The sequence below is a fragment of the Odontomachus brunneus genome, unplaced genomic scaffold, assembly GCF_010583005.1.
Source record: "Odontomachus brunneus isolate Ranch 3 - 2012 unplaced genomic scaffold, Obru_v1 Obru_scaffold_165, whole genome shotgun sequence".
Taxonomy (NCBI): Eukaryota; Metazoa; Arthropoda; class Insecta; order Hymenoptera; family Formicidae; genus Odontomachus; species Odontomachus brunneus.
The window spans coordinates 86,337-112,532 of record NW_022639615.1 but is presented as its reverse complement, the minus strand read 5'-3'; the positions used below and the strand labels follow the sequence as shown (position 1 = coordinate 112,532).

At 41.4% G+C, this 26,196-nt stretch overlaps 2 protein-coding genes across 12 annotated transcripts in view; one reads left to right on the top strand and one right to left on the bottom strand.

The window, feature by feature from the left end:
• The window catches only part of LOC116851089 (dmX-like protein 2), a 19,435-nt gene extending 1,920 nt beyond the window's left edge, over positions 1 to 17,515 (bottom strand). The window contains exons 1-32 of one of the 9 annotated variants that reach the window (XM_032830135.1): positions 17,238 to 17,515; positions 16,523 to 16,720; positions 16,267 to 16,420; positions 15,920 to 16,018; positions 15,088 to 15,300; positions 14,873 to 15,008; positions 14,563 to 14,760; positions 14,238 to 14,416; positions 13,884 to 14,096; positions 13,654 to 13,807; positions 8,889 to 13,516; positions 8,498 to 8,812; positions 8,309 to 8,410; positions 8,019 to 8,228; positions 7,715 to 7,948; positions 7,473 to 7,610; positions 7,060 to 7,292; positions 6,792 to 6,973; positions 6,315 to 6,681; positions 5,997 to 6,230; positions 5,665 to 5,917; positions 5,369 to 5,573; positions 5,019 to 5,286; positions 4,648 to 4,821; positions 4,472 to 4,570; positions 2,881 to 2,967; positions 1,632 to 1,692; positions 1,304 to 1,512; positions 1,071 to 1,215; positions 739 to 956; positions 576 to 659; positions 304 to 465 (exon numbers count right to left, since the gene is read on the bottom strand). In XM_032830135.1, the coding sequence (XP_032686026.1) occupies positions 349 to 465; positions 576 to 659; positions 739 to 956; positions 1,071 to 1,215; positions 1,304 to 1,512; positions 1,632 to 1,692; positions 2,881 to 2,967; positions 4,472 to 4,570; positions 4,648 to 4,821; positions 5,019 to 5,286; positions 5,369 to 5,573; positions 5,665 to 5,917; positions 5,997 to 6,230; positions 6,315 to 6,681; positions 6,792 to 6,973; positions 7,060 to 7,292; positions 7,473 to 7,610; positions 7,715 to 7,948; positions 8,019 to 8,228; positions 8,309 to 8,410; positions 8,498 to 8,812; positions 8,889 to 13,516; positions 13,654 to 13,807; positions 13,884 to 14,096; positions 14,238 to 14,416; positions 14,563 to 14,760; positions 14,873 to 15,008; positions 15,088 to 15,300; positions 15,920 to 16,018; positions 16,267 to 16,420; positions 16,523 to 16,720; positions 17,238 to 17,324 (10,194 nt within the window). In that variant the 5' untranslated portion in view covers positions 17,325 to 17,515 and the 3' untranslated portion in view covers positions 304 to 348. Of the gene's footprint in view, positions 1 to 6; positions 466 to 575; positions 660 to 738; positions 957 to 1,070; positions 1,216 to 1,303; positions 1,513 to 1,631; positions 1,693 to 2,880; positions 2,968 to 4,471; positions 4,571 to 4,647; positions 4,822 to 5,018; positions 5,287 to 5,368; positions 5,574 to 5,664; positions 5,918 to 5,996; positions 6,231 to 6,314; positions 6,682 to 6,791; positions 6,974 to 7,059; positions 7,293 to 7,472; positions 7,611 to 7,714; positions 7,949 to 8,018; positions 8,229 to 8,308; positions 8,411 to 8,497; positions 8,813 to 8,888; positions 13,517 to 13,653; positions 13,808 to 13,883; positions 14,097 to 14,237; positions 14,417 to 14,562; positions 14,761 to 14,872; positions 15,009 to 15,087; positions 15,301 to 15,919; positions 16,019 to 16,266; positions 16,421 to 16,522; positions 16,721 to 17,237 lie in introns of those variants that run through there. The other 8 variants (XM_032830136.1, XM_032830138.1, XM_032830139.1 and 5 more) reach the window with 8 other exon arrangements.
• Positions 17,516 to 19,087: 1,572 nt separating this feature from the next.
• LOC116851112 lies at positions 19,088 to 26,194 on the top strand. 3 transcript variants are annotated; one of them, XM_032830181.1, is made up of 6 exons: positions 19,088 to 19,318; positions 19,873 to 19,969; positions 21,436 to 21,676; positions 22,316 to 22,334; positions 22,959 to 23,063; positions 24,404 to 26,194. In XM_032830181.1, exons 3-6 carry the CDS (start codon positions 21,491 to 21,493, stop codon positions 24,448 to 24,450), a joined length of 357 nt encoding a protein of 118 aa, XP_032686072.1. In that variant the 5' UTR covers positions 19,088 to 19,318; positions 19,873 to 19,969; positions 21,436 to 21,490; the 3' UTR covers positions 24,451 to 26,194. The 3 variants fall into 3 exon arrangements, with proteins under 3 accessions (XP_032686072.1, XP_032686073.1, XP_032686071.1); XM_032830182.1 differs by lacking the exon at positions 19,088 to 19,318 and having other exon boundaries at positions 19,759 to 19,969; XM_032830180.1 differs by lacking the exons at positions 19,088 to 19,318; positions 19,873 to 19,969 and adding an exon at positions 20,143 to 20,353.
• Positions 26,195 to 26,196: the final 2 nt, after the last annotated feature.

Sequence of the window (26,196 nt, the reverse complement as noted above, 5' to 3'; positions counted from 1 at the left end):
ATATATATATATATATATATATATATATATATATATATATATATATATATATATATATATTTATATATTTATATATGTATAGATTTATAAATAACACCCGATTAGCTTGTCACAACACACTAGCCATGCAAAGGGATATCGTACCGTTTGCATATCTGTATGTGAGCGTAGTTGGTATATCGTACAACAGCGATTAATGGATGCGTAGACTTCTTTAACGATTCATCTTCCGTGTGTGTATGTGTATATATAGATATATAAATAATCAATAAATATCAGCTCTCTCTTGTGTAATATACTTACACGGTATTCATATCTCTTTCATCATCATCATTTTTGTTCGTAATCCTAATAAAGCGCTTGTACTACACAATCGCGTTCTGGCAGTTGACGGACTTTCATAGAACCATCTGCTCCACACGAAAATAATCGTCCCGCAGAATCCACATGTAACTGAGTAACACCCTAACAACAAATTATATATGTAAATTATATATGTAAGTATATATTATATTTCAATTATTTATTTTTAAACTTTCTTCAACATATCGATAGTAACTGCAAAATTACCATACCTGCCCTATATTCTTGAAGAAACTAGACCGTGGGTGTTCAGCAGGAAATGAGTAGAGCAGGGAATGGACGGTCAAGGCCCATATCTAAATAAAATATTGAATTAGATTTGTTTACGAACGTAGTACATTTGGATCGCTACTAGGAGACAATATAATTATTCACCTTAATGTCGCCATCACCTGCTCCGCTAGCAAAAAATTCTTCGTGCGGATCGAGCGCTAGACATTTTATAGCCGACTCATGCGCTTGGAATCTGTGCCTCTGTTGTCGTTGCCGCACATCAAATATAGTAATATCGCCTTTTTTGCCGCCACTGATCAACAATTGATGCTGCGGCGCCAGGATCAACGAACTGGCCCCTTGTTCGTGACACATAAAACCTGACAAAACGCGATCACAGTGTATATTTTACGGAGAGTATGTCGAAAAATTTTCTATTGAATGTCAGTGATAGAAAGCATTTGATGCATGTAATGCATGAAACTTCTTTATACCTTGTACGAGAGACTTGTTCTGCGGAAGTAATGTATCCCATAATGCTACATTCCGTCCCTCCGAGCCATGACCCGCAGTAGCCACGAGACTGCACGCGCCAAGGAAGACGAAGTCTGCGGTCACTTTACTGTGGCATTGGTAATTCTGAAACGAATCCGATGTCGTATTGTGAATAAAAGAATAATTATTCCGATTGAAGCTTTTAGGATAGAGAAAAGTGAGAATTCCTTACGAAGAACGGTCGAGCCGTCCCCTCGCGGCACGCCACTTGAAACAAACTTAGATGGCCATCGGAATCTGCTACGCCGAACTTGTTGCCATGCTGAGAGAAACGTACGCGAGTCACTTTAGCAAAGGTGCCTGGTGCTCTCGGAGTAGCAATCGCTGTCTGATGACCCCATTCCCACAACGACACAGAGCCGTCTTGCGATCCGGTTAAATCTGACAGAGAAAAGAACGAATATATTGTTACAAGTCTTTGCAATTCCAGCACAACCATGAAAAGACAAAGTACCCTTGATGAATTTATACCTCGTGTACAGAATAGGAAATATATTTACATAATGGTAAAAGTGGATGAGAAGAGATCCTCCTGATTCCATCAATTTTGTGCTTCAGAATCTGTTAAAATAAAACGCAGTCAATTAAATTGTATGCAAAAGAATTTGAGGAATTTGAAGAAGAAATATGTACATTTATATATATATATATATATATATATATATATATATATATATATAATAATAATAATGGGATGCATATATGTATCCCAGCAGAATCAAACACAACTTCATGACACTCGGCAAGATATAGCACTCAGGGTGTTGTGTTATAACGCAAATTAAGTTTTAATGGAGTTGCACAATAAACATGTAGCATGCGTTAAATGTTGCAGCAAGTTTCCGATTAATACTCGGCTGAAACTGCTTTTCGGCCCACTAGCTTCCGGAATTGGCTACTCTAACGTTTATCTTCATAGCTAACGTTTTGTAGACGTTGAGCTGACAGTGGACATGTACATAAATGTGGGTTTGTATTGTATAACGAAACGAATTAATGAACTTCTCTATACATATATCCAAGTCTCGTGATCTTAGTGTTGAGAGAAATAATGAGCACGACATTACTTAAAATTGGACACATTGTCTGCATAAAATTATATATATGTATAATTGATCGAGCAATTTGGATGGTAATAACACATGCATTAAGTATCCAAATTCTAATTCAATTCATTTAAATACATTCAACATAATACTCATGATAGGAACAATAAGCTTTGCGCCCATGAACTATAATATCTATGAAAATCTAGGAGCAGGTGAAACACCATATTTGCCAATATAAGTGAGGACACACTAATATCTTTATAAAATCTTAATATCACATAACTGTTATTATGTGTTATATAATGTAAGCAACGAAAAATACAAACCAATGCACTGTGCATAGTCGCTATGAGTTCTTGGACAAAATGATAATGGCTAAATGTTTCTAAGAACACGCCTTACGGTTGTGAGTTGTAAGGTCTTCTATACTTTGAAAATTTTCAAAGGTACATCTGATTTGCAACATACGCGAAGATCATTAAAAAAAAATATATATGAAGAACCATTTTATAGCGATTCTTATTTCCAGAACAGTATCAAGATTCTCTACGATGATATCGAATAACAAATTTCTGTTTCTTCTTTTCCTTTTTCACAAGTCTTTGGCATATTACAAATCAGACATCTGCTTGTTACCCAAAATGTTAAAACATGATATTTGCACTAGGATAGACTAGGGTCTGTTGGATGTAAATCTCACCGGTTGTAACAAGTGTTTGCTCCTATCGGCAACAAATTGACAGAAACGCAGGTCGTGGGAGCCAGGAAAAGCAGGCATCCCCTTCATCTGAGCGAGCGAATGAGCCGCCAGTTCAGTGACGCAGACCGAGTTAGATGTTAGGCAAGCATTGAACAAGCAACATTGTCTCCGTCACCACTTGTGCTACCCTAACCCAATACACCACATTCACAGCTCCACAAGGCTTGTTTCGGAATATAAAGTCTTTGTATAGTTTGATAGAGTAACGCGTAACACTAAGTTATCCTAATTATTGAGGAATTATTGATTGATTAGTGTTACTGTTAACTTCCTTAAGTCGAAAGATAAGCAATCATGTGCAATATTTTAGTTTTTATAAAGCATAAGTACAATGAATTTGTTTCCAGCATTTATTATACAAAACAAACAAGCCTTGAACTCAACCGTGCCCTGATATGTGAGACACAGTGCATACTTTGGTCTCAATATATATCATGCAATGAATGATTTATTTATAGTTCTAATTCTCTCTTTCTTTGGTGCAAGATACTGCTTCTATACCTGCATTATTCGAACTCTGAAGGCAAAAGTGTATCGCCTAATATAATCCACTATATATTATTATTTTTGCATTAGAGATGAAAGAAGAATATTACAAAAGACATATTGTTTAGATGAAGTGATGTTATACAAACAAATATACAATATAGTATGCATTGCAAGGACTTAATACACATATGATGATTCTTGGAATTATCTGGGTAGACAGCACACTTCCTAACTAAATCGGCATACATATTTTTGCTATTTAAAAAAGCTTGTTAAAAACTCCTTGTAATCTCCAGTGTTGCTAGGGAACTCTTGTTGCCAGGTACTTGTGAGCTACTTATAGAACTTGAATATTAATTTTGGAAATATTGCAGATACCTTCTTGATCATGATAAGCTCGTTGTGTGCAAATCAATTAATTTCACTGAATGCAATCTCTCTTGTGTCATAATAATTAACTGCACGTTTTTCACACTCACGCACGCACACTTATAACAAAAAAATACATAGTGAGATTTCCAATTACACAAAAAATAAAAGAATATGTTCTCTACCATAATTAATAAAAAATAAATATATAAATTAATTTAACACAACACACAGGGAAATGCAGTTTATCCTATCTAGCCTGAGGATGAATTCTGCTTCTGTGATATTCAAAAGTGATATGTCAAACGGTAAAAGTGTAGTGCTGATATGTAGATAAAAAATTGAGAAATGAAGTGAATTAAATTCCTTTCTGAATCAAATAAATCTGAATCATATTTACAGGACTATATAAAATGTTTTTTTACTTTAATACAGTCATTAATTTTTCTTATAGTAATTAAAATTATGTGAAGTTTGCATAAAAACTTGTTACTGAAACATTTTATTAATTTTTAGAAAAAGATTTGTCTTTTAGTCCGTAATATATCTGTTTATTTACTATAAGCTCTTATATTTGTCTATTAAAAAAGTAAGCGAAATCTTAATAGATGAAAGTAATGTACGACTTTTATATATTATAATGATATAAATTATAATATAATTAGAAACTCACCACACTCGCGCCACGTCCACTCTGACTGGCTATACCTGATTGAGTTTGAGGACTGTTTGGTTGAGGACTCTGTGCCAACAAAGGACGATCTGCTGCGGTCTGCAAATAATATATATATAAAAAATATAACACTATAATTTATATTAAAAACGTAGAAATATTGTCAGATATATTACCTGTATAACTAAGAAACTGGTTGGCTGTACAGGTTCTGGATCAGGTTGCTTATTCAAGTTAATAATATCGAATTCACATTCGTCTTCTAACCATGATGGAAGTTCTAAGAGCAAGGAAATGTTCATCTCTTGCACTTCCCGAGGTGTAGCAAGGGCCATTAAACCTGGGTTTACCTACATACGATCATAGATTGTATAAGATTAGAGAATCAAAATATTTTTTAATACATGTACATGTTACGAAAAATCTGTTTAAAAATTGAGAAAACGCACAATCTTTTACGCAATATTCAATAAAAAAGAATGCAATACTATTTCATCAAGAAAATAAATAAAAATATCACAGCTAAAAAAATAATCTTGTCAGAAACCTGATTAAGACAGAAGGCACTGATGCTATCTTGTTCTTTATGAATAATCCTGACTGGTTCCGGCAAACTTGTAGTACCGCTGTCACTACCCTTATCTTCTCCAGTTCCGCGGTGTACGCTATCCACGACTGTCTGAGCACTTTCAAGTATCGATGACAAGGATCTTCGTTTTCCAAATACCGCGCGAATAAAGATATCTTGAACCAATTCCTGCCTAACCAAGTAACACCAAAGACGATTGGTAGGCGCTGCGGATGCTAGTCGTGTACTAAAACCATAAGAATAATTCCTCTCTGATATCCGTCATATCGAATATTAACTTTAAACTTAGGATGATATCATGTACTCACTTAAATGGTGTATTCCCTTTTTCTAACAAAGATCGATATTTGTGAATTGCTGGTTTCCCTGGCGTAGGAGAGGGATCCGGTGCGCAGCCAGGAATATAATTAGCTGGCGGTGGACCTTTGATTTCTAGTTCTTCGCGCAAAGAATCTTGCCACTGTGCAACAATGCCCAGTGTACCGTGGATTAGTGGACTACTTACAGGTAATTCTAGAATAAGGAATGTATTAGTTTGTCGGTGTGTCATCACCACATTAATATATGTTTCAAGTATTGCTGTAAAAAGTACTTCAATTCATACCTTGCATTTCAATGCCGGCGACCGTCAGAAAGTCTTGCAATTGCTCTTGCAATATTTTAACTATTGCTAATCTCATTATGTTCCAACTGTACGAATTAGAGTTACTATGTTCCGTATTATCCTTTGGTTTGTTCTTTGGTTTCGAATTCGTGTCGAATACGTCCTCCTCTTCATCTGTAGTATCCAAATCCGACACCGCAGAGTCAGAAGAATCATAATCAATTTCATCTGCGTATTCGTCTTCTATGCGTGGCTGAAAAAAAATGGAAAATACAACTTTCCGTTATCAAACTATATATAATATATGATATGCAAATTTCTTAATATCTTACCTTCATGAGAAAATAGGAAATCATGCTCATTTGAGGCGATACAAATTGTTCTCTGTACGTAGGTTTGTCTTCCTTCATGTTTGGTTGTTGACCTGTAAATTGCCCCAACAGTTTCATGTTCAGTTTGACGCGTTGTTTCGTCAACGACGTCATAGTGCTCCACATGCCACTAGCAGTACTTTGGATTTCACTCGCTACACTGTCAGTTCGTTCGACGCCGCCCGCATTGCCGCTCTGTAAAGAAACGCAAAAATCGAGATAATATACGTAAAACGTACAATGAGAATTAACACACAAAAAGAATTATACCGATCGTACCTGGCTGCTAGTGCTTGCTACGCGCAACAGCTTCTTAACTCCACCGCCAAACAGACAAGACCATGTGTTGTTATCGAAGTATTGTCCGACTAATCTATACAAGATGTGACTGTCGCAACTCGACAGAGCATAGATAAAGAGACTCATGTATGTCGCCACGAAAGCTTCGCAGAGTAAAATGTTCAACTTCGGAGTGTCCTCATCTTTTTCTCTAGCTAGCAAGGCGCGTAAATTAGTCACGCCCGGCCACTTGGGAGGCGAAGTAGTTATACAGACTCCGTCATCTGTCGAGTATCGTCGACGATTTCTGTTTGAGGCTACCAAGTGGCCACCTGAGAACGTTTCCACTTCAGCGACTACTGGGAAACTGAAAGACAGTAATACATACGATTAAATAATTTATACTAATTTATATGTGAAGAGTAACGTTATGTAGTAGTTAAGCGATTCGTCAAAATAAATGATAGTGTAAATTACCTATCTGGTTGATGATGCTTCATAACGAACGTATCCGAGTCACAAAGGGACTGATAAATACAGGCGCTAAGTGCCACCGCTAAATCTCTCATAATAAATACTTCGCAATAATGCGTATTTCTATTAGGCATCGGCGGATTGCGTAGCTCCACCAGTGTCTGCAGCATATCATGTGCGAGAGACTGCAAATAATAATGTAGACATTAGATGCAAATGGATGGAAGCTAATAGAAAAAAAAAAAATTAATGTAGGTAGGTTTGAACGAACCTGCAGATGTCGAACTGGATCGGCCACGACGGTTTTGTTGCAGGCAACGCTGGCGCTTAATAGAGGTAGCGTGGTAGGGAAGGGCAAGGGACTGAGCAATTGTTGTTGAGTCTTTTCTTGTTGCAATTCCTGTAGTAAGAGTACCAATTCCATTCTTACTGACGCTAGGCCGCCACCCGATGCACCGTGCAACGAACAGTATGACAATAATGTTCTCAACAATGTTTCATTAGCTGAAAATTCGAAGATGCTTATTCACTCTTTCTCTCTCTCTCTCTCTCTCTCTCTCTCTTATTGTTTTCTTTTTTTTTCTTAATTAGACCGTATCGAATTTAGAAGAGCTTCGTAAAATAAAGTTCTAAGTTCTAAACAAGATAAAAAATAAGTGATTCGACAATATTCGTCCAATTCACCTTTCAACCATTTCTTTCTTTTAGCAGCTCTCTGTACTTTAGCTTCAAAGTCCAACTTTTCTGCCACTAATATTTGATGTAATGTCGGTTGCTCGCCGGGCTTGTATGGCGGTACATCGTCAACCATACCACCTTCATCTGAAAGTTAGGTCTCTATTAATACCACGATTCTCGTATTGTATTTTTCAAAACTGTCACTACCTAATACGACAGTTATATAATAAAAATGCGAAAGAATTTACAATCGGCAACGTTGTTCATATCTCCATCTGCATTAGTACTATAACTGCAAAGCTGCCTCAGCGCGTCCACTTCTCGCTCCAGCCACACGTACAATTGGTATCGCAGTTGACCTCCGTCTACTTCGAAACCCGTCGCCAACGTAGACAATTCTTCCATCAAGATTTTTAGGCAAGCCACAAATTTTAATTGCTGCGCCATAATATCTAATTGTCCAGCTGACTTTACGACATCTTCTGAAATTACTTTTATAACAGTACTATTGCACAAAAATTAACATAGTCTATAACAAAAAGAAGTCCTTACTGTTATCATTGTCTTCCTTACTGTTATCATTGTCTGGTTTGTGCGCATCTTCTACTTTCTTGTCAAGTTTCATACTCATGGGAGGACTATCGGCATCATCGCCGTCTACAGGATCATCGTCCCAATTTAATTCTAATTTGTCTTCCTCCATACATCTACTCTGAGACCAATCGAATGACGGCGTATCCCAATCTACAGAGGCAGCTGAGTCTGGAGTCAATATTTTATTCTTAATTTGAATAAATTCTTAATAAATCTTGTTTAAAAAACGCAATAACTCTTACACGTACCTTTATTATTCGTTATTATATTCGATTCATTTCCCCAATTAATAATACCCGTATCTATTTGAACATCTTGAGTTTTGGACTTGTTCGGACTATTTAATAAACCTACGGACAAAAGAGAATCGCGACAATTTTAATATAAAATTTACAGGCGATCAGTCAACGTATAAGTAATATATGTGCGTTACTCACTAGGAGAATCTTCACCATTTGTATCCATAACTTTATTAGGTAATTTAGACAAAACTTCGAGCGCGAGGGCTGGGCAGCCAGCTTTAAAATGTGCGTGTGCAGTCGTGAAATATAGTTGCCTTTCTAATGGCGTAATAGTGTCTTCCAACATCAGCTGTTTGTCCGGTTGACTCTTCGTCTCCGTGCCGTAACTGAATCCTGAAATTACTACCGAGTGTCCTTTCTTCTTATCTTGCGCGGTGGACGCAATATACTGCCTAATCAATAACGGGTGTGTGCGAAGATAAACATAGAAGTTAAAGACGTTTGGATTCGCTGAAACAAAAGTCAAGGTGTTATTTTAAGAATTATCTCATATATGAAAAAAAGACAATAAATTAATATTTTTTACCAGTTGTTCCCTCTGGTTTATCAGACTCATCGTTGTACTGTGGATGCATATTGCCGACGTTGGTCAGAAGCAGAGTATTGAGAGAACCGGAATAATCCTTTAAGATCCACAAAGCCATACTTCGCAGGAAAGGATCGGGATGTACTCTACTCATATCTTGATTTTGTCCTTCCTTATCGCAGCCTAAGATCTCCTCGTATAGCAATCTTCTCATGTTAGGAGATGACGTATCATTCTCGTAAAGTCTCGCTATCACCATCGCCAGCTGAATATCGTTCAGCTTATTCAAACATACATCAATGGCGTCTTTCAACGCACCGGCTAACAAGAAGAACGCTGCTGCGTGTTCAAAACGTTGCTTCCCAAGCAAAGCAAAAGCGTTCTTCAGGGCTGCCTTTCTCCATCGGTCTTCGATGAAGTTATTCGAGAAGAAGGAAGTCATTCGTTCGTCACGCTTATTTCTGAACAGGCCCCATACCAAGTTCTTCTTCTTCATTGCCAAGTAGTAGACAGCTGCGTCTAAAGGATCCTCCTTGTGCTGGAAAGATGCTTTCGCTATTTTCTCCACGCACCTTTTGAGCACAGTGTTGCTCCTGATCCACCAGCCTACCCCAAGTTCCTTCAATACGGACCACTTTGGTTGACCTTTGGCATAAGAGGGGATTAATCCCAGCAGCTCTTCCTCGGACTCAGAGTGGAATGCCCATACGAGATTATTCGACGCGATTCCCTGTTTCTGGAATTGCGCTCTCTGCACCAACGGCAGACAACGTATAAGATAATTATAATGCTTCATCGCTAAGAGGAACCTGAGACCGCAATCGTCTAATGAATCGGTCGACACAGTTTCGCCATCCGGAATACCGGTCAGATTTTCCTTGGCGATCGCGTTCTTCGCTGCGTCGATCGCGAATCTCTCCGCAAAATCAACGTTACAAGTCGAGACAGTGTCAGCCAAGGCGAGAAGATGCATCTGGTCGAGACTGGACAAACCCGGGAGATGGGTATGCGTCAAGAGGCGCGACAACAGCCTGCCCTGTCGAGGCCCGAAATGAGATATACCTTGTCTCTCCGGCACAGACGATCGCCTGTCTTTCTGCCGCGAGCACTCGTAATCTTCTTCCAACATATCATCCAACGATTCTCCCTCGTCCAAATTACTGTCGAATAATTCGTTATAGTCGTGCTTGTCTTCGTTTTGCTGATGCAACAGGTTGGTCTCCTTGTCTGCCATCAATAAAGTCCACAACGGAAGCGGAGAGATAGAAGTAATCTCGGCGTAGTCCAAAGTCAACTCCTCCGGTATCTGTGTCGTCGAACCTCTAGGTTCCAATGGCGAGGTCGTGCCGGCATAACTCACCGACATCGTTCTCGATCGTGACCATCCGCTGCGCTGCTTCACCAGGTTCTCGTCGTCGACTCGTAGAGAACAAGAACTACCGATACATCTGACTAGATGCGCCAATATGGCCTTCACCCATCTGATCTTTCCCGAGTTCAACAGCTCCATCAGCTGCTTCGGATGGTACTGAGGCAAAACGGGACAAGCTATCCTCGACGCTTCGAACAATCCGTAATCCGGCATGTAATCGAAACTCAGGTTTTCGTTCTGCATACCGCGTTTCTTCTTCGCGTCCAACATCGTCAGATTGATACTGCTGACGCGCGACAGATGCGGCATGGAAGACACGTTCGCTAGTCTCCTCTGGGACGTTTCATGCGCCAACGTTCGCAGATCCTCATCGCGCAAGTTACGACTCGCCTGGAACTCATCGGATTCTTGATGCTGCAGATTGGAGTGAAAACAATCGTTCTTCGGATTCGGTTTCCACTGAGAATACACGTGCATCTCGGAGTCCATGCCAACAACGAGGATGCCGTCCCGTACCCAAGAGATCTGCATAGGCAGAGGTGGGAGGCCGTCTGCCGTCGTCAACTCGATTTTACGAAGCTTCATCCATCGGATCTCGTCGACGAATTGCGGCTGCGCCAGCGATGAGGTCTTTCTGAGTATCGGTCTGTTATTACTTTGAGATTCCTTCATCGCTTTCATGTTAGCTTGCGCTAGATCGGAGCACACTGGGGTAAACAACATGATTTTCGAGCCGACACCCACAGTTAAAATGTGCGAGCCGTCCTCCTTGGACACCCAGTCAAGCTGCACCAGATGCTTCTGTGTGAGTGGGCACGTATTGCCGTTCTCGATAATCGACTTCCGCAAGGACTGTAGAGTACTGAATGATGGGACAGCTAACAGACCAGCTTTCGTAGAATCGCCGTTCTCCCCGTTCCTCGAAGATCTGATATCCTCGTGACTGAGAGTCTGCAATACCTGAGTTAGTCTCTGTTTCTTCTGCAAGAATCTACTGTCGTACAAATAGCTAAGATCTAGATGTTGATCCACCGGTATTCGCGGCAGGTGAATATTCTTCAGATGAATCGTGTCCTCCAGAATCCACTCGCTGCCACCTGTGCTCTCGCACTCGTATATGGCGACACAGAGATTCACATAACGTGAATCCGGATCGTTTTTCGTAGGACGCGTAAACGACTTTCCGTACTTGTAGGCACAGGCGATGCGCCCGCTGTAAGCCGCGCTGATATTCAACGGTTGACCAGTGATATCGATAGCTGATTCCTGGTCCTTTCTGGTCATCTCCCATTCGCACCACTCATAGTCCAGCTTGTCATCCGGTTTCTTCGTCACTTTGCACTTCCAGAAGCGCACGGTGCTGTCACTACAAGCCGTCACGATAATGTACGGCGCAAAGCAAGCGGGATATATCGAAGAGCTGCTCAAGTGTCCAGCAGCCGGGGCGGCGTGAATCACCTCCACTCCGTCAGGCAACGGCAATTCCTGAGTGCATACTTTCGTGGTCGTAATTAGAACGTGGCTGTTCTGATGACGACGATGTAGGAACGTTGAATCCAGATCGGCTTGACTTTCACGTCGACTTCGTGTCTGACTAGGTCTGCGTGATCTTCTGCCTTCTGCATGACTCAATCTACCCGGTGTTCCTTCTTCATCCTCGTCCTGCACTAAATGGGAATCCGGGACGTACATCATCGAACCAGACAGCCCGCTAGTTTCGGGCTGCGAAGCTATCACTAATCGCCACATATGTACAGTAGTACCCTGCTGTGTACGCTCCAGAACCACTATGTAAAATGGTTCTTCGAAGATCGCCGATTGCTGCAGATCCACCATAGCATCCAACGTAGACTCCATGAATCCCAAGTCGTTGGACGATGTGTCGAAGCCAGGCAGCTTCTCGTCGCTTCTCTCGCCTGTAATCAATTGTTCTTGAAACACATGCAGGAATTGGGTATTCTGCCAATCGTGGGTAGCATCGGAGATAGCGTCCAATTGTATAACACATCCTGGTCTTGCTGTCGATTGCTGAGATACTATCTTTATCCTGTCGTGAATGGAATGCCTGACACCGTCGTCGGACGACATGTCCGTCGACAGACTGGCCATGGAGTCCATCATCCTGCTTCTTCTCTCGCTGATCGATACTTCTGCCAGTAGTGTTCTAGCATCGATGACAGCTTGATACACTCTCAAGCATTCACCGTCGCTCGCTACAAAACAGGCGCTGGGAGAGTTGGACAAGTTACCCAATGTCGTGCTCGGCAACAATGTTGGGATCCAGGCTACGTTACTGAATGCCGATATCTCCGGTGAATTGATACGCGCCAATTCGGAAACTCCGCCGCTCTTCGACAGAGGCCCTACAGCGTCTACTCGCCACAATATCAGTTCGCTGCAGAAACCGGTAGGAGACATAATATCCTTGCCCTTGCAAGTATCCTGCTTGATACTGATATTTTCGCTCGATTCTGTCGACTGAGCGCCAGAATATTCGGGTATGTTATGATGAGAGGTTGTTACAAGCAGAGGTAAAACGGGATGACAAGTAATATCATTCACACGGAAGCGATGTCCAGAAGCCCTGCATGCGTGACCTATACTTAATACCTGCGAAAATTTCGTTTTATCCGCAAACGTCAACTGCCATAGATTTAATGTGCCGTTCGAGTGTTTCGACACCATAGAGACGATCGGACTAGGGTGAGTCAACAGATCCGTATCTTGTCCACTTTTATTACTCTCCAGTGCGCTAGTCTCCGCTTTCGCAGCCGTTTGACTTTGGTCGTTCGTGCTTTCAATATTCTTCAACAATTCTTGACCCGCTCTTGATGTCAAAGTAGATTGTTCCTCGTCTTGTTCTATAAGACTAGGTAAAGGTGTCGCGATCTCGCTGGGGTCGGTTTTCGTTGAGGATTTTGCGACCTCTCGAATATTCAGTAAAGGTCCGCCGGTATTGTGAGAATACATCGATACATTGTGGCTCATCGTTGACGCATCGCCAAGTGGAAATGCGTTTGGAATACGAGTGGAGAAGGAGATTTGCGCTTGTCGGAAAGATCCAGGATGATATTCGTCTAACCATTCAATATGCCAGATCAAAAAGCTTCCGTCTATTGGATGTATTGAAAAAAGTAAATCTGGATTATGATGCCAATCACGCAACAACGTTTCGATCTTGGTATCCAATGAATCCGGCGCATGATTCATCGTAGACGTTGCGTCTGTCGCTATGGAGTTAATCGATGTTGTATTGCTGTAACAAAAAATTACGATGTGCATATTAACTTCATAGATTTTATCTTCCATTTCTGCTTCTATTTTTTTTATGAAACTGAATTTTATAGCGGAATTGGTATGATTAATACAAAAAAAGAGATCGAGAAAATTTACCTGAGGCTCGGGTGAGAATGTACACTGTGGACTAAACTATGATGAGACGAGGTAGTATGTGCAGTATGATGTTCATCACTACTATGATCCTCTTGGCTCATTGAGCGGCCACCGACCACTGGTTTCTGAGCTGTTTGCAGCCGAACACCTTTTTCTGCAAGAATTACATTGTCGTCAGTATTTAAATTTCCTTCACAATACATGAGCGATAAAATAAGTAAAACTCATACTTGGTGTACATTCATCCTCAGAATCATGTTCTGCATGTTCAGTATCTTGATGTTGCAAACCTTCCTCTTTCTCTACTACTTTACGCGTCAACTCCTGCAATATGTTTTCGGCTTGCATGGTGAAGTGCATTTCTTTGTTATTTAGCCAGTGTAAGATAAAATTCGGCTCTCTTTCCGGGTCTCCGGTAATTAGGCTTGGTACTAGCGGTATATCTATAACATGAACGTATACTATCCACTGCCGATTACCAATATTTCAAAAATATTTAAACAAACGTAACACTAACAAAAACAAAATGGAAATCAAATTTTTAGACTATTTTACATGCTATATAATGTGTACTAATACTATACCAGTTTCTGCATTGATACTGGCTGCTAAGTGGAAATGCATCCCTGGATAATGACCGGAAGTTTGGTAATTATTGTGAAAATCGTGCACAGAATACGTAGATGGAAGCGTTGGTAAAGTCGGTGCTGTATGACCGGCTTGATGTTGTTGTTTAGCGTGCCGCCGAATATGAAAGCATGTCCTATACAAATAGATTTTTTATGTATTATCATCGTATTCAACGATACTCGGTGAACATCGTAAAGATAAAAAGCATCGTAAAGATAAAAACATCTTTGTACATTAAAGTGGCAAATAAAAATACTATGCGAAAGGTAATCTTCATACTTCATGTGTTTGAGGCGTTGCATAAACCGGTGTTTGTGCATATTATGATGACGATGTTTGCCATGATGACCGTGCCTATCAGAGCCTTCGAATTGGCTCATGTTGGCCAGACCTTCAATTTCAGGCGGTATTGTCTCAGCCCAAACACGACAAATATTATCGCGACATGAGGTAACTAACATATTGGATACAGAGCCCCTAAATTGCGACAAAAAAATTGTAAATAATTATAAATCAACATCATTCGTATCTTACACCGTTTAATGTGTACAAGCCACAATTATAACATATTAATTAATATGTTACTTACTTTGGCATATATTTACTTGTCTTGCGCCAAGAAAGATGTGTTACTGCACGGGGATGTGCTACGTAAACAAAACTATAATTATCATTACCCATTGCCTGAGAAAAACTTGCATGATCCATGCTTCTTCCTGGAAACACTGGAAGCAACGAATGAAAATTTTACTAATAATTGCCTACAAATATAGGAAGAGATTACCATTTAAAAGAAATATATACATTGCTTGTGTTCGAACCAGATTTTGACCAATCTGTCATTCACTCCTGTAGTTGCAAATAGAGTGCCGTCAGGACTGAAGCTCATAAGATGGACTGGTGTAGCCGTACGACATTTCCATACGCAATTCCATCCACCAAGGTCATTTGCACTGGAAGTATCTCCAGGTCCAGGACTTTCAGCTTCTCCTCCGATTGAAAATGTTACTGCACCAGCTGTTCAGAAAGTAAATTTATGTTAACGATAGTAAGATTACTTTTGTATACAAGAAAATGCATATATCTAAAATTCAAAGAAGACAAGCTTAATACATATTTTAAAAGTGCCTGATAATGAGAAATAATCTCTTGAATTGTAATTACTATCCTCTTATATACATTTTATCATACTGCATACAACAAATACAATTATACTTCTTTTAATACATTCCAGAGTAACGATATGTGCTTATATTGTGCAATAGCAAAATATATAAATTAAGAAATGTCAATAGTTACAAATTTAAAAGAAAATGGAATAAGCATACTGAAATCATCACTTCTTATCCTAGCAACTTGCAGGTATTGTTCATATAACAAAATAAAAATTACTGCAACAATAACAGTTACAAATAAAGCATTGCTAAAAATGGCTGATGCATATTCCAAAAAATAAAAGGATTCTGGTCATGTTTCTTGTATAACAAAATATGCGTTTGTTTTAAATGGTTTAATATGCAAGCAATTATCTTCCATGATGTATTCCAAACACATTATGCAGCAGTAAAGCTGTGGAATATTAAACATGCAAATAATGCCAATGCTACACGTTCATTCTCAACAAGAATGAACTCACGATCCTGAGAAGTGTTTGCTGTAACATTATGATTGCTTCCAGTCATACTGACTTCCTCTGTTTGTATTGTTTTTGGTTTTGTAGCTGTAGGTAACAGTACTGCATCAAGTAACAGAAAATATGATAATTCTAACATCTTGAAATGGATAGAATATTAAGTATTTTTAGGAAATGAATATCTATCCCATTATTACATGTATATACCATGCTAATGGAATCTATTTTTTATTTTGAGGTATCAAAATTTAGTTAATTTTAAAATATAGATTATTTACTAGAATTGCATAAGAATTATTTTAAATATATGTGTATTTTAATAAAGAGTAGATACTCCATGAGAAACTTACTGTGTTCTTCCTGAAATGGCGTAATATTTTGGTGCCATAGTTGTAACAGCTCGCCACCTGTTAACAATCTTGTTCCTTCTAAGTTCCATGATAAAGAAGTAATGTTCGATTCGGTTTGTAGACTTCCTGTTTGAACCCATCTGTACTCTAATTGCTATAAAACAACATATTTCAGTTTTAGATTTCAGAAAATTTTTCCAAAGAAATCATAAGAAGATATATCTTCAAAGATATCAAGAAAGATATCAATACAAACATGTGAACAAGTGCTGTGTATAAGTGGTGTTGGCTCAAAAATGCAGACTTGATTTTCATATGCTGCAGCTATTTTCCCTGTATCTGTACTACAATCCAGACAACTAATTCTGATGTAATTGTGTACAGCCCCAGGAATGATCTGCACTCGTTCGAAATTGTTAGCCAAGATCACAATGTTACAGCCAGCTGCATATGCCTAGAGATGGAATGAATAATAATTAATTATCAAATCTCTCTCTATACTCTTTCAAACAACTTCTTCTATTATGTTTTCCTCTAGAAAGTATGAAATGTCAAAGTTTGAATCCTATTTCTCAATGTAACGAATCATCAAGCTATAAGCTATTACTGATTAAAAGTCATCAAGAACATCAAGTACTTCGATATCTCGACAATCAACTACAATAGATAAGGTTGTTGGCTTAAATTGTAGTGTATGAACGCGAAGAGTGTCACATCGGTTTCGTCGTTAGCCGCAGAGAAAATCGCGAGAGCAGTCTCTCGGCGAACGTGGAGAGAGTTCCACGTTCACGCCTAATCGAAATGTCATCCGATCAGCTGACTTCCATAACGCGAGCGTATCGACTTTTTCGACGTGCGATCGCGAAATTCCGCGCAATGTCGGCCGCACGACACCGGCCGAGACGCACCTCGCGGCGTTACGTCGTGCCGTCGTGCGGATCGCATCGATTGTCACGCAGCAATTTACTCACCGTGAAGGAAATTCCCTCGACGGAGCCAACGGCGTAACAACGATCGCCCGCATTGCAGGCGCCGCTCAGTATCTGATGGCAATTCATGATCGCGCAACGAAACACCCGTTAGATCATCACCCGTTCACTCGCGCACCGAATAAACACTGTCGACCGCGACGGGAGCTCAGACAGGCTGTGCGCGCGATCCCGAAGGATACCTCGAGATTAGCACGACACGATGATCGAGCGACCGCGGCGCGGCCATCTTTGAATCGGTCTCCTCGAGCAAAACTGCCACATTTCTTATCACGTAGCGGCTGCCTAACTGGCTAAAGGCACGGAGGTAAGAAATAACTGAGGGGAATGTGTAAACTGTGCGCGGGTCAAGTCTAACGAATGTATACGTGGCGGGGGGAAATGCGTATTGTTATCGAACATCGCCGAACACTAAGCCGATACATCGAAAGCTTCGATACAACATGGCGTGGCCAATCAGATCCTTCGTCTCGACCTTGACTCGCCCGCCTTGCTTCGAAACTCGCCGAAACACTCTAGTTATTTTCTTACTTCCGTGACCAAGTGCAGCTTGCGATAGTCAATCAACTTCGCGCATGTCGTCGGCGGCGCGCCATTGACATTCACGCGCCATTGACAGCTCACGTATTGTCACAAGCGACAAACGCGGATGATGATTGTACAACACGGATAATGTAATTGCTTCATTGTTAATATTCCTACTCGTTTTCCAACTGTATTCTCTACGCTTCGTTCTTTTACTCTTTTCTCATTTCGAGGTACATCTACGCATTTATTTCGCTCTGAATAAATGAGAAACGCGCAGCTAAACCACTCGGGATTAAATTTTTCGAGGCAAAATGAATTATTTAAATTGTATCGAAGTACATGGCTATTTTTTAGCTTTGCAGACTGCTGAAGGAAACGAGCTTCTGGAATTATATTCCTCTATCTCGGAGATACCGGCATGTCCCGACGGCTGGAGGAATCTTTAATTAAAACCAAAGTCGGACATTCCAAGAACATTTCTCCCCTGATAGCCTCCATACATATATCTCGATGAAAAATTTATATTAAAAGCTTCTCATAATTCACACGTACATATTTCTCAAATATAATACAAAATTAGAGATTTACAAATTTTATTCAAAGATGTGAACTGATTTTTTCTAACAATATAAATAACGAGAAAGAAAAACTTTTTCAATTCATTCAGTTGATAATAATATATGTCAAGTCGTGGAAATTTTTCTTAATAAAATAACTATTATTAAGATACCCAGTAAGCATCTTCAACATATTTCTTCAAGAAACATTTTCAAGATATTTCTTAAAGCACTCTCAAAGATATCTTAAAGATAGCTAATGCGTCGATTTGAGAGCTTTTGTTCACTGGGTATTTATGCTGCAATTCTAAACAAAATCGTAAAATTCATAAAAACATATAAATAAATCTATATATACTGTTGTCTGGATTCTTCTTACGGATTTCACGGGAACAAGTTACGATATTTACGATTCTGTCTAGAATTGTAACATTAATTCTGCGAGTTAAACGTTGCATTTGAATGGATATTATACGCAGGTGCTCGCGGAGAGACCTGCTGCGAGCGAGGCAGGTGAACAACACGTGTGACGCGCATGTTGAACGTGGCGCAGAACGTCCGCTGCAAAAGAAGAAAAATGCATGTTGGTTGTAATCGAGCGGTAAGCTTCATCGGGGGAAAATAATCCTCAGCGTTGTGATCATATTGATCCCATGTCATTAAGCGTACCCGTACTATGTTTAGCAGTATTTTCCCGAAGCCGGCTGTACCAAAGCCGAAGTGCGTTTTGCACAGCGCATCGCAACACACAATCCTTTACCTTTCGACATCACGAAGAGATCGAACAACTCGGGGAAAGTACTCGCAAGAATCAGCGTGAAACGCGATTACTTATCTTACGAGGAACTAACACTCGGCTTGGTGCGTGTCGCTAATTGCGACCAGTTGACATCAATTATGAAACAGCTGGCAACGTGTCTCTAATGACGTAACCGAGTAGAATGCGCGAAAAACTCGTCTGCGGCTCAACTCATCAAGGTATATTGTAGAAATTTTGCGTTGTACTATTCAGCTTCGAATTTATTATTTCGGTAGTGTCACGGAGTGACAGGCGCGTCATTATTTCGATAGAATCTCTGGAATCAACAAGTATTTCACGCACGACTGTAGATTCCATGTGTTCGATTTCAAACTTATACATACACGCGCTCCAACGACTAGTAATTCAGGCGAGTGGAAATTAACTTCGAACATGTTGAATGTCACGCAGAAAGTTTTTAATTGCGACGAAAAGCGTTATTGTACCCGACACGAATAATGAATATCACGCGAGATAGAAATTAGCGAAACTGAGTCAATCTTTGTAGCTTCCCACGCACAGTATGATACCACGATAAACGTATGATAAATGAAACAGAACGGAAGGTCAGTTGCAGATATACGTTCGTATGAAATTTCCGTGAAGGGACATAGGGGCAAATTCAACGGTGGCGTGACTCCACCCTCTGCTTCCAGCGAGTGGAGAATTCGCAAAATTTGCGTCAGCGTGGGTGAGACGAATTTATTCCGTTCAATATGCGTCCTATTTTCAGGCCACAGTCGCTAGCCGCAACGACCAGGCTTTCCTCAAATTTCACCTCGTTCCAGTCAATTGGCGGAGATAGCGCGGGTGGCCGCCGGATCCGCGAGGTAAGGGCGGTAAACACTCTCTCACTTTGCATGTACTCGTTGTATCCCCAAATATATACGTGCCTATGTGCGCGCGTATGCACGCGCATGTGTATACATTCTCGCAGATAAGAGGTATAGGCAAAGATATAAAAACCTAATAGCTGCATGCCCCCGACGCATGCTCCGTTTCGGCTGGCTGGGGTGATATCCAGTCGGGTGAGAGAGCCTCGGCTGGTAGCGACTCGCGTCGATCATTACCTGGTAGAGCGCGGCCCGGACGGTGGTCTGAGCAGCTGAAAGAAAAAAATGACGAGATCCCGGTCGTTCCGCTTCTCATCCGCCCGTTTGACGACGTAGTCATCGAGAGAAGACCCGAACCATTTGTTCGTCGCTGCATGCCAGGTGAATATATGCTCATAGAAGCAAGCACGAGCTCGCGATCCGGAGGACTTGTCGCTACGACCGGTGCTAGCCAGGCCTTTCGGCGCAGCTCGGCGCCAAATGCGGGCCTTTATCAGTGATTAACAGTCGACCTCGACTTCGCGGCCGGCCTTGGCCGGTCCGGCGACCACGACATCGTCCGCATCCTCAACGAGCGGCGATACACGCGTGTATACGTCGTACTGCCGTACGTGGTGTGTCAATGTGTCAGTGTGTGCGCGGTAGAACACACACCACCTGTGGCATATCCGTCGTATTTACACTGCGGTCTGTCACACGCGTTATTGGGGGATTCAGCGACGGGAGGTTCAGCTAGAGGTTTCGCTTCTGCGTTCGCGGAATTCCGATCGAATCGCTGTCGGGGTTTGGATTTCTCATCGAATTCTCTCCTTTACCAGCGAGACCCGCAGTAAGACAATGTAAAAGGTCCACTCGACAAAAGGCTCTAAATGCACGGTGAATCAAGGAAACGCCGGAGACGTCTGCTTTAAAAATATCGAATCGATTTAGCGATTTGTCGTATGAAGCAACTGGCGTGTATTAACGGCAAGAGACTGGAGCACACTCGGAGCGGTGATCCGCCTTGTTCTGCAAGCACAAATCCATAGCACGCGTTTAGTTCGCATTCGTTGAGAAATGAATATATAACTCGCATGCTTTTTCCTGCGCGCTGACGTTCGCGCCCGCCCGAAATCGCGCTGCTTTCCAACCCCGGTCGAATATTGACTGGTAATACGCGTTTGAAAGACTCGAAAGCGTAAAGAATCGATCGCGGGGATCTCGAGTGAATTAAGATCAAGTCGGTGATCACAGAGAGAGGAGGAAGAGAGGGATGGAGAGAAAATTGAGTCTAAAATTATCGAATGTCCTCGTCATCATATAATCATAGGTCTAGGTCATCGAGCCCTTACTTAATAAATCACTCGGCTTAGACTGTTCAGCAAGGCGTTAATCAGACATTTGCGACGTCGCGAGCGCAAGTCCATTCAGTTCGCGGTTTATTAGTTCTCTGTATTTGATCGAGAATAATTTTATTTGTGAAGGACTGAAACACGAAAACCAGTGTGGTTAATGGTACTTTGACCGAACCTTGATCGGATGTCTATCTCATTCCGTTCCGCCGACATGGACGAGCACGAGAAGAATCTGATGACTGGGACGTTGGAACAGAGGAAGGAGGCCTTTAAGGAAGACGAGGAGCTGATGAGGGAGACTACGAAATTCATCACCGACGTGATAGAGACCGCCGCTACAGAAGCCTCGAAGAGGAAAGTTCAGTCGGAGGTAATGAATTCGCGAAGTTCGTTCAGATGGAAGAGAGTTTCGAAGCGATGTAAGAGTCGAAGACAAACACGTTGTTAACAAGCGCAGACTAATTGTATCTATCACCTATACTAATGGTCTGTTCTCTTTCGAGGAACTTCCTGAATTGATGTACACTGGTGTAATAAGTTAGAGTGAAAAAAGGATATTTTGTTTCACTCTAATTTATTGCACTAGCGTGCACCAGTTCGGAAAGTTCTTTGGAAAAAAACAGGGCTAATTATAGGTCTGTTCTTTTTAGCTGAACTGTCTGAACTGGTGCAATAAATTAGAGTGAGACAAATATATTTTGTTTCATTCTAACTTGCTAGACAGTACAAGATCTCCTGAGAACGTCCTTAGGACGTCCTGAGAACGAAGAAATGTCCTCAGGACTTCCTCAGAATGTTCTTTGGATGTTCCCTGGACATCTGTGCTGTTAGGGTTATTACATTAGTCTGTATCAGTTCAGGCAATTCAGCTAAAAAGAACAGACCTTATATGCTGTAACTTACTGCATCGGTGCACACTAGTTCAAGAAAGTTTCTCGAAAAAGAGCCGATCTAAAATTTCACTGTGTCGCTGGAATCGGACGTACAACGTTTCCTCTTTGTGTTTCAGGAAGCTGACGCAGGTGAAGGTAGGTACAAGAAAGAAAAAACAAAAGAAATATGAACGATTTCTCATGTTTTTTTTTTTTTTTTTTCACGAAACTCAAATATTCTGACTCACAAGGTTGAAATATTTCTCGTTTGACTCTCGCGTCGCGGCTATACCGAAGGGAGAGAAGGCGGATATAAATAAAGGGGAAAATATTATGCTCGGCGCAAAATCGCGAGAAAAGAAACGAGAGGTAGGCATAGGATAAACAAGATCGCGCGCGCGCGTGATCGTGATAAATAGTCTGGTAGATTCACATAGACGGCTAGATCGTGTGTTAGATAGAGGCGCAAAGGTGGAGTGACGAAACTGATGATAGACGCGACGATCGATAGACGCGTAGACGAACAGATGTGTGCGCGTGTGTCGATCGGCTTGGGCAAACGCGCGTTCGAGTCAATGAGTAGAGAGACACGAGAGCGCTGCTAATTAATCAGCCGATCTGTGTTGGACGTTTCACACTTACGCTTCTAACGCTCGAGTAACGTAGAGCCACTACTTGGCAGGGTAGAACACGCGACGCATTATTATAATTATCTCGCGCCATTGATATTTATAAACGTGCTGGCTATATACGCGCGCGCGTCTGTGTGTGTATGTGCAGGCAGTAGATTGAAGGGTGGCGATACCATCGCTGGCTGGAACAACCGAGCGCGCGGATTCTGCAATCGTATTCTGAACGCACTCTGCCCTTGCTTCGCCAACCATGGTAAATCGTAGAGTGTGAATCACACACAGTGTAGTGACCGCTAATGCTACTGCCAGTCCTTAGCGAAGAGTAGTTTTTGCATTGCGCTCTCTCATCGTCATGTCGCTTTTACCATCGACCAGATTGCAATTGGACATCCTCCCATACCACCTACAGGCAGACCGGGAACGAGAGTCGACTTCACCACCGATCAATTTGTCCGATTGATCCCGAGATTTAGATTATCTTGTTAGCCGGTGTCTGTGTAGAGTGCCTCCTCCAGTGGGATCGTTTTGCTGATCGTTGGATCATCGAAACGTTTTCGCAACGATATGCTCGGATGTTACCTCCCGTTCGAAAAAAGAAAAGAAAAAACGAGCAACTCTCGGACTGTCCGGTACCAATCGTTTCTCGACGAGTCATTCAATCATTCGATCATCCCTCGATGTAAATAATAACCAAATCATTTCTCTCTTTCTGTATTTTTCTCTCTCTTTCTCCGGCATTCATCGAAGATTACTTTATGACGGAATAGTATAACACGCACTTTCTTTCCTTCTATGCAAGATCGTTAATCTATCATTGGCAAATCCATCAGATAATCGTTCTACACGTAGATATATTCATCCGAATTAATCACAAACCAATCAGATCAGATCAGTAGCAATCCGGCATGTTTCATCATCGAGCAATAAGCGCATCTGGAAACGGCAGCTTGCATCGGAACCCGCAGCATGCCTGAGGATAACTTAGAGAGCGAAAGTTGATCACCGGCTGAATGCTGAGAAAAGTGATACTCGGGATATGATTTTTGGTGGCACTTGGCCGATTTTTTACTTCAGTCGGAGAGCGGAAGCACCGAATAGAGCTGGACCTAACTTGATTTTTTCCTCCTGGAACTTCGAGTTGAGCGAAAAGCCGATTATTAAATGAAATTTCACGATTAGCACTGTGGCGAACACATGCTTCCGATCACTCACTCATCCCGTAGTGTTTCCGCCCTTCGATCTAAATTGATAGAAAGAAACAGAAAGTGAGCTGGAGCAAAAAAAAACAGAGAAAGATGCTAGGAGGATACAATCGCAGCTTGTGCATCGGCAGAGACTATTATTTACGGCCGTGTGTGTAGTGGCTGCGAAGTAACGGAATGGCGAGTGGTGACTTTTGATTTCGTTTCGAGACGGAACGTTTTCGCAAGCGAGCTGGGCGTTTTCAGAGTGCGTGCTATAATCTTGCATCCCGAATAGCGACGCGGCGAGATAGTTACGCTGGTGCGCTGGTACTTGCATGCATACAAATCAGTAGAGGTTTTGCAAGCAAAGGCGATGCACTACACAAATGGATATATGTTCTTTTCCTAGAACTGTTCGCCTGGACTCCGTACCGGTATCGCTTCACAAGACCTTAACCGTTCGATGACTTCCGGATTTTCCGTTCCGTCGTGCGAGCTTGCGATTGATGCAAATCAAACGTAGGATTAAGTTTCTCACTGTCAATTTGATCCTCGCGTCTCGTGTCCCTCGCAATCCGTCACGGAGACGTTACCGACGTCCGCCATGAAAGAACCGTCGGGATTTTCTGGTCTTGACGGCTGGTAGTTAGTGCGATGTCGTGTGAATGAGCCGTCGGCGAAGGATAGCGTTCAATGGCAAACGCAAGCAATGGGTGTCGAATTAATTGGATGCTACTCGTGCGTTTCGAACGCGCAGTTCGTTCGAGTGCTGCAATAATCTCGATTTCTCTCGCTTTACTCCGGCAAAGTACAAAAATGATGGTAAATATGTCACGTGTTAACTGTTAGGTTAATGCCTTCCAATTCTACGAGTCTCCCAGACGAGCACTCTCCCGTCAGCAATGTCGCGATGGCAGACAGTTCCTCGTGCATTCGCGATATCAAATTCGCCCTGATCCCACACAACACAGCATCTAAAATCGGGACATAAGACATCTTAAAGACATCTTATATTTCGACGTCTGAGAGGCGTCTTGTGTCTCGATTTTAGATGTTGTGGGATCGAGCAGATATCCGAGGGAGCAGCATCTTTGTATGCAATCGAACGCGCCGCCTTTCGGCTGTTCTGTCATTTTTTCTGTGCTGATTGGCAGAGTAACGACGTGTGCATACGGTAGTTTTAAATCGCGTAAAGATTGAGGGTTTGTGTGCCGAGAAACTAGTGAGTAATGCACGAAGAGATGTGATTATGCAAACTACGTGGCCGAGGTTTGTAGGATGAATAATCCAGACACTTGTAATGTGTCTGTCGGTGGGAACTGTAACAAGAAAATAGATTCACTGTGTCGCATCCATGTTCCGGGGTTACATATTGTGATTTCGAAATTTACAATTTGTTAAACGTGTTCAAGATATATATATATATATATACATACATATATATCTTTTATATAAATATATGACATAATTTTTAAAAATCATTTGAGAGATAATACATATATATTTAAAAGTTTTATCTAATAAATTTCTCAGAGGCATTACTAAACGCAGCAATAACATGCATGTGATCGTAATTAGGAACATGTCACACAGCGGTGTATATCAGGGTGCACTGTATTTAGATGGTTTCGGATGAATTCGTTTCTATTTAACGTTATTTCAGTTAAGAGAATAACCGACTGACCGTGCATTTATATCGGACACTGTATTCTTTATCCGCACACGTACACGTCCGTAGGATGAGAGAATTAATCGAACATATTGTGTTCACGTTACTTTGTCAATATTACTTTTGGCTCGGAACTTATTGAAGGGGAGATTCCTGTTAGAGATAAGCAATATCAGCGTTATCGCCGATATCGCTCGTTAACCGCAATACCGTTAAAATATGGAACTGTCAATAACACGCGTGTCATCGTCGTCGGGAATCTGCATGAGAACGAGCAGTATTATTATATTTATTTCAATAGAAGCCCTCTCCCCCGTATGTATGTGTGGATATAGTGAAGTCATACAGTGGATCTGTAAAGTCTCGGGAAAATCCTGTCAGATAGATTATCCGAATGCAGATGACGTTGTACATAACGGATAAGGACGGGTGTCGTGACCGACTACGTTTCAATGAGCTGTATGTTAGCCGTACTCACACTTTGAATGTACCTGTATCGATCAATCAATCAGCATTGTGTACGTGCCGTAAGT

Bases quoted from the DNA above. Each gene is read 5' to 3' on its own strand.
- LOC116851112 (XM_032830181.1), top strand. From the start codon at position 21,491: ATGTCTATCTCATTCCGTTCCGCCGACATGGACGAGCACGAGAAGAAT. The intron at 23,064-24,403 runs GTAAATCGTAGA...TTCTTTTCCTAG, and splicing joins CCCTTGCTTCGCCAACCATG to AACTGTTCGCCTGGACTCCG.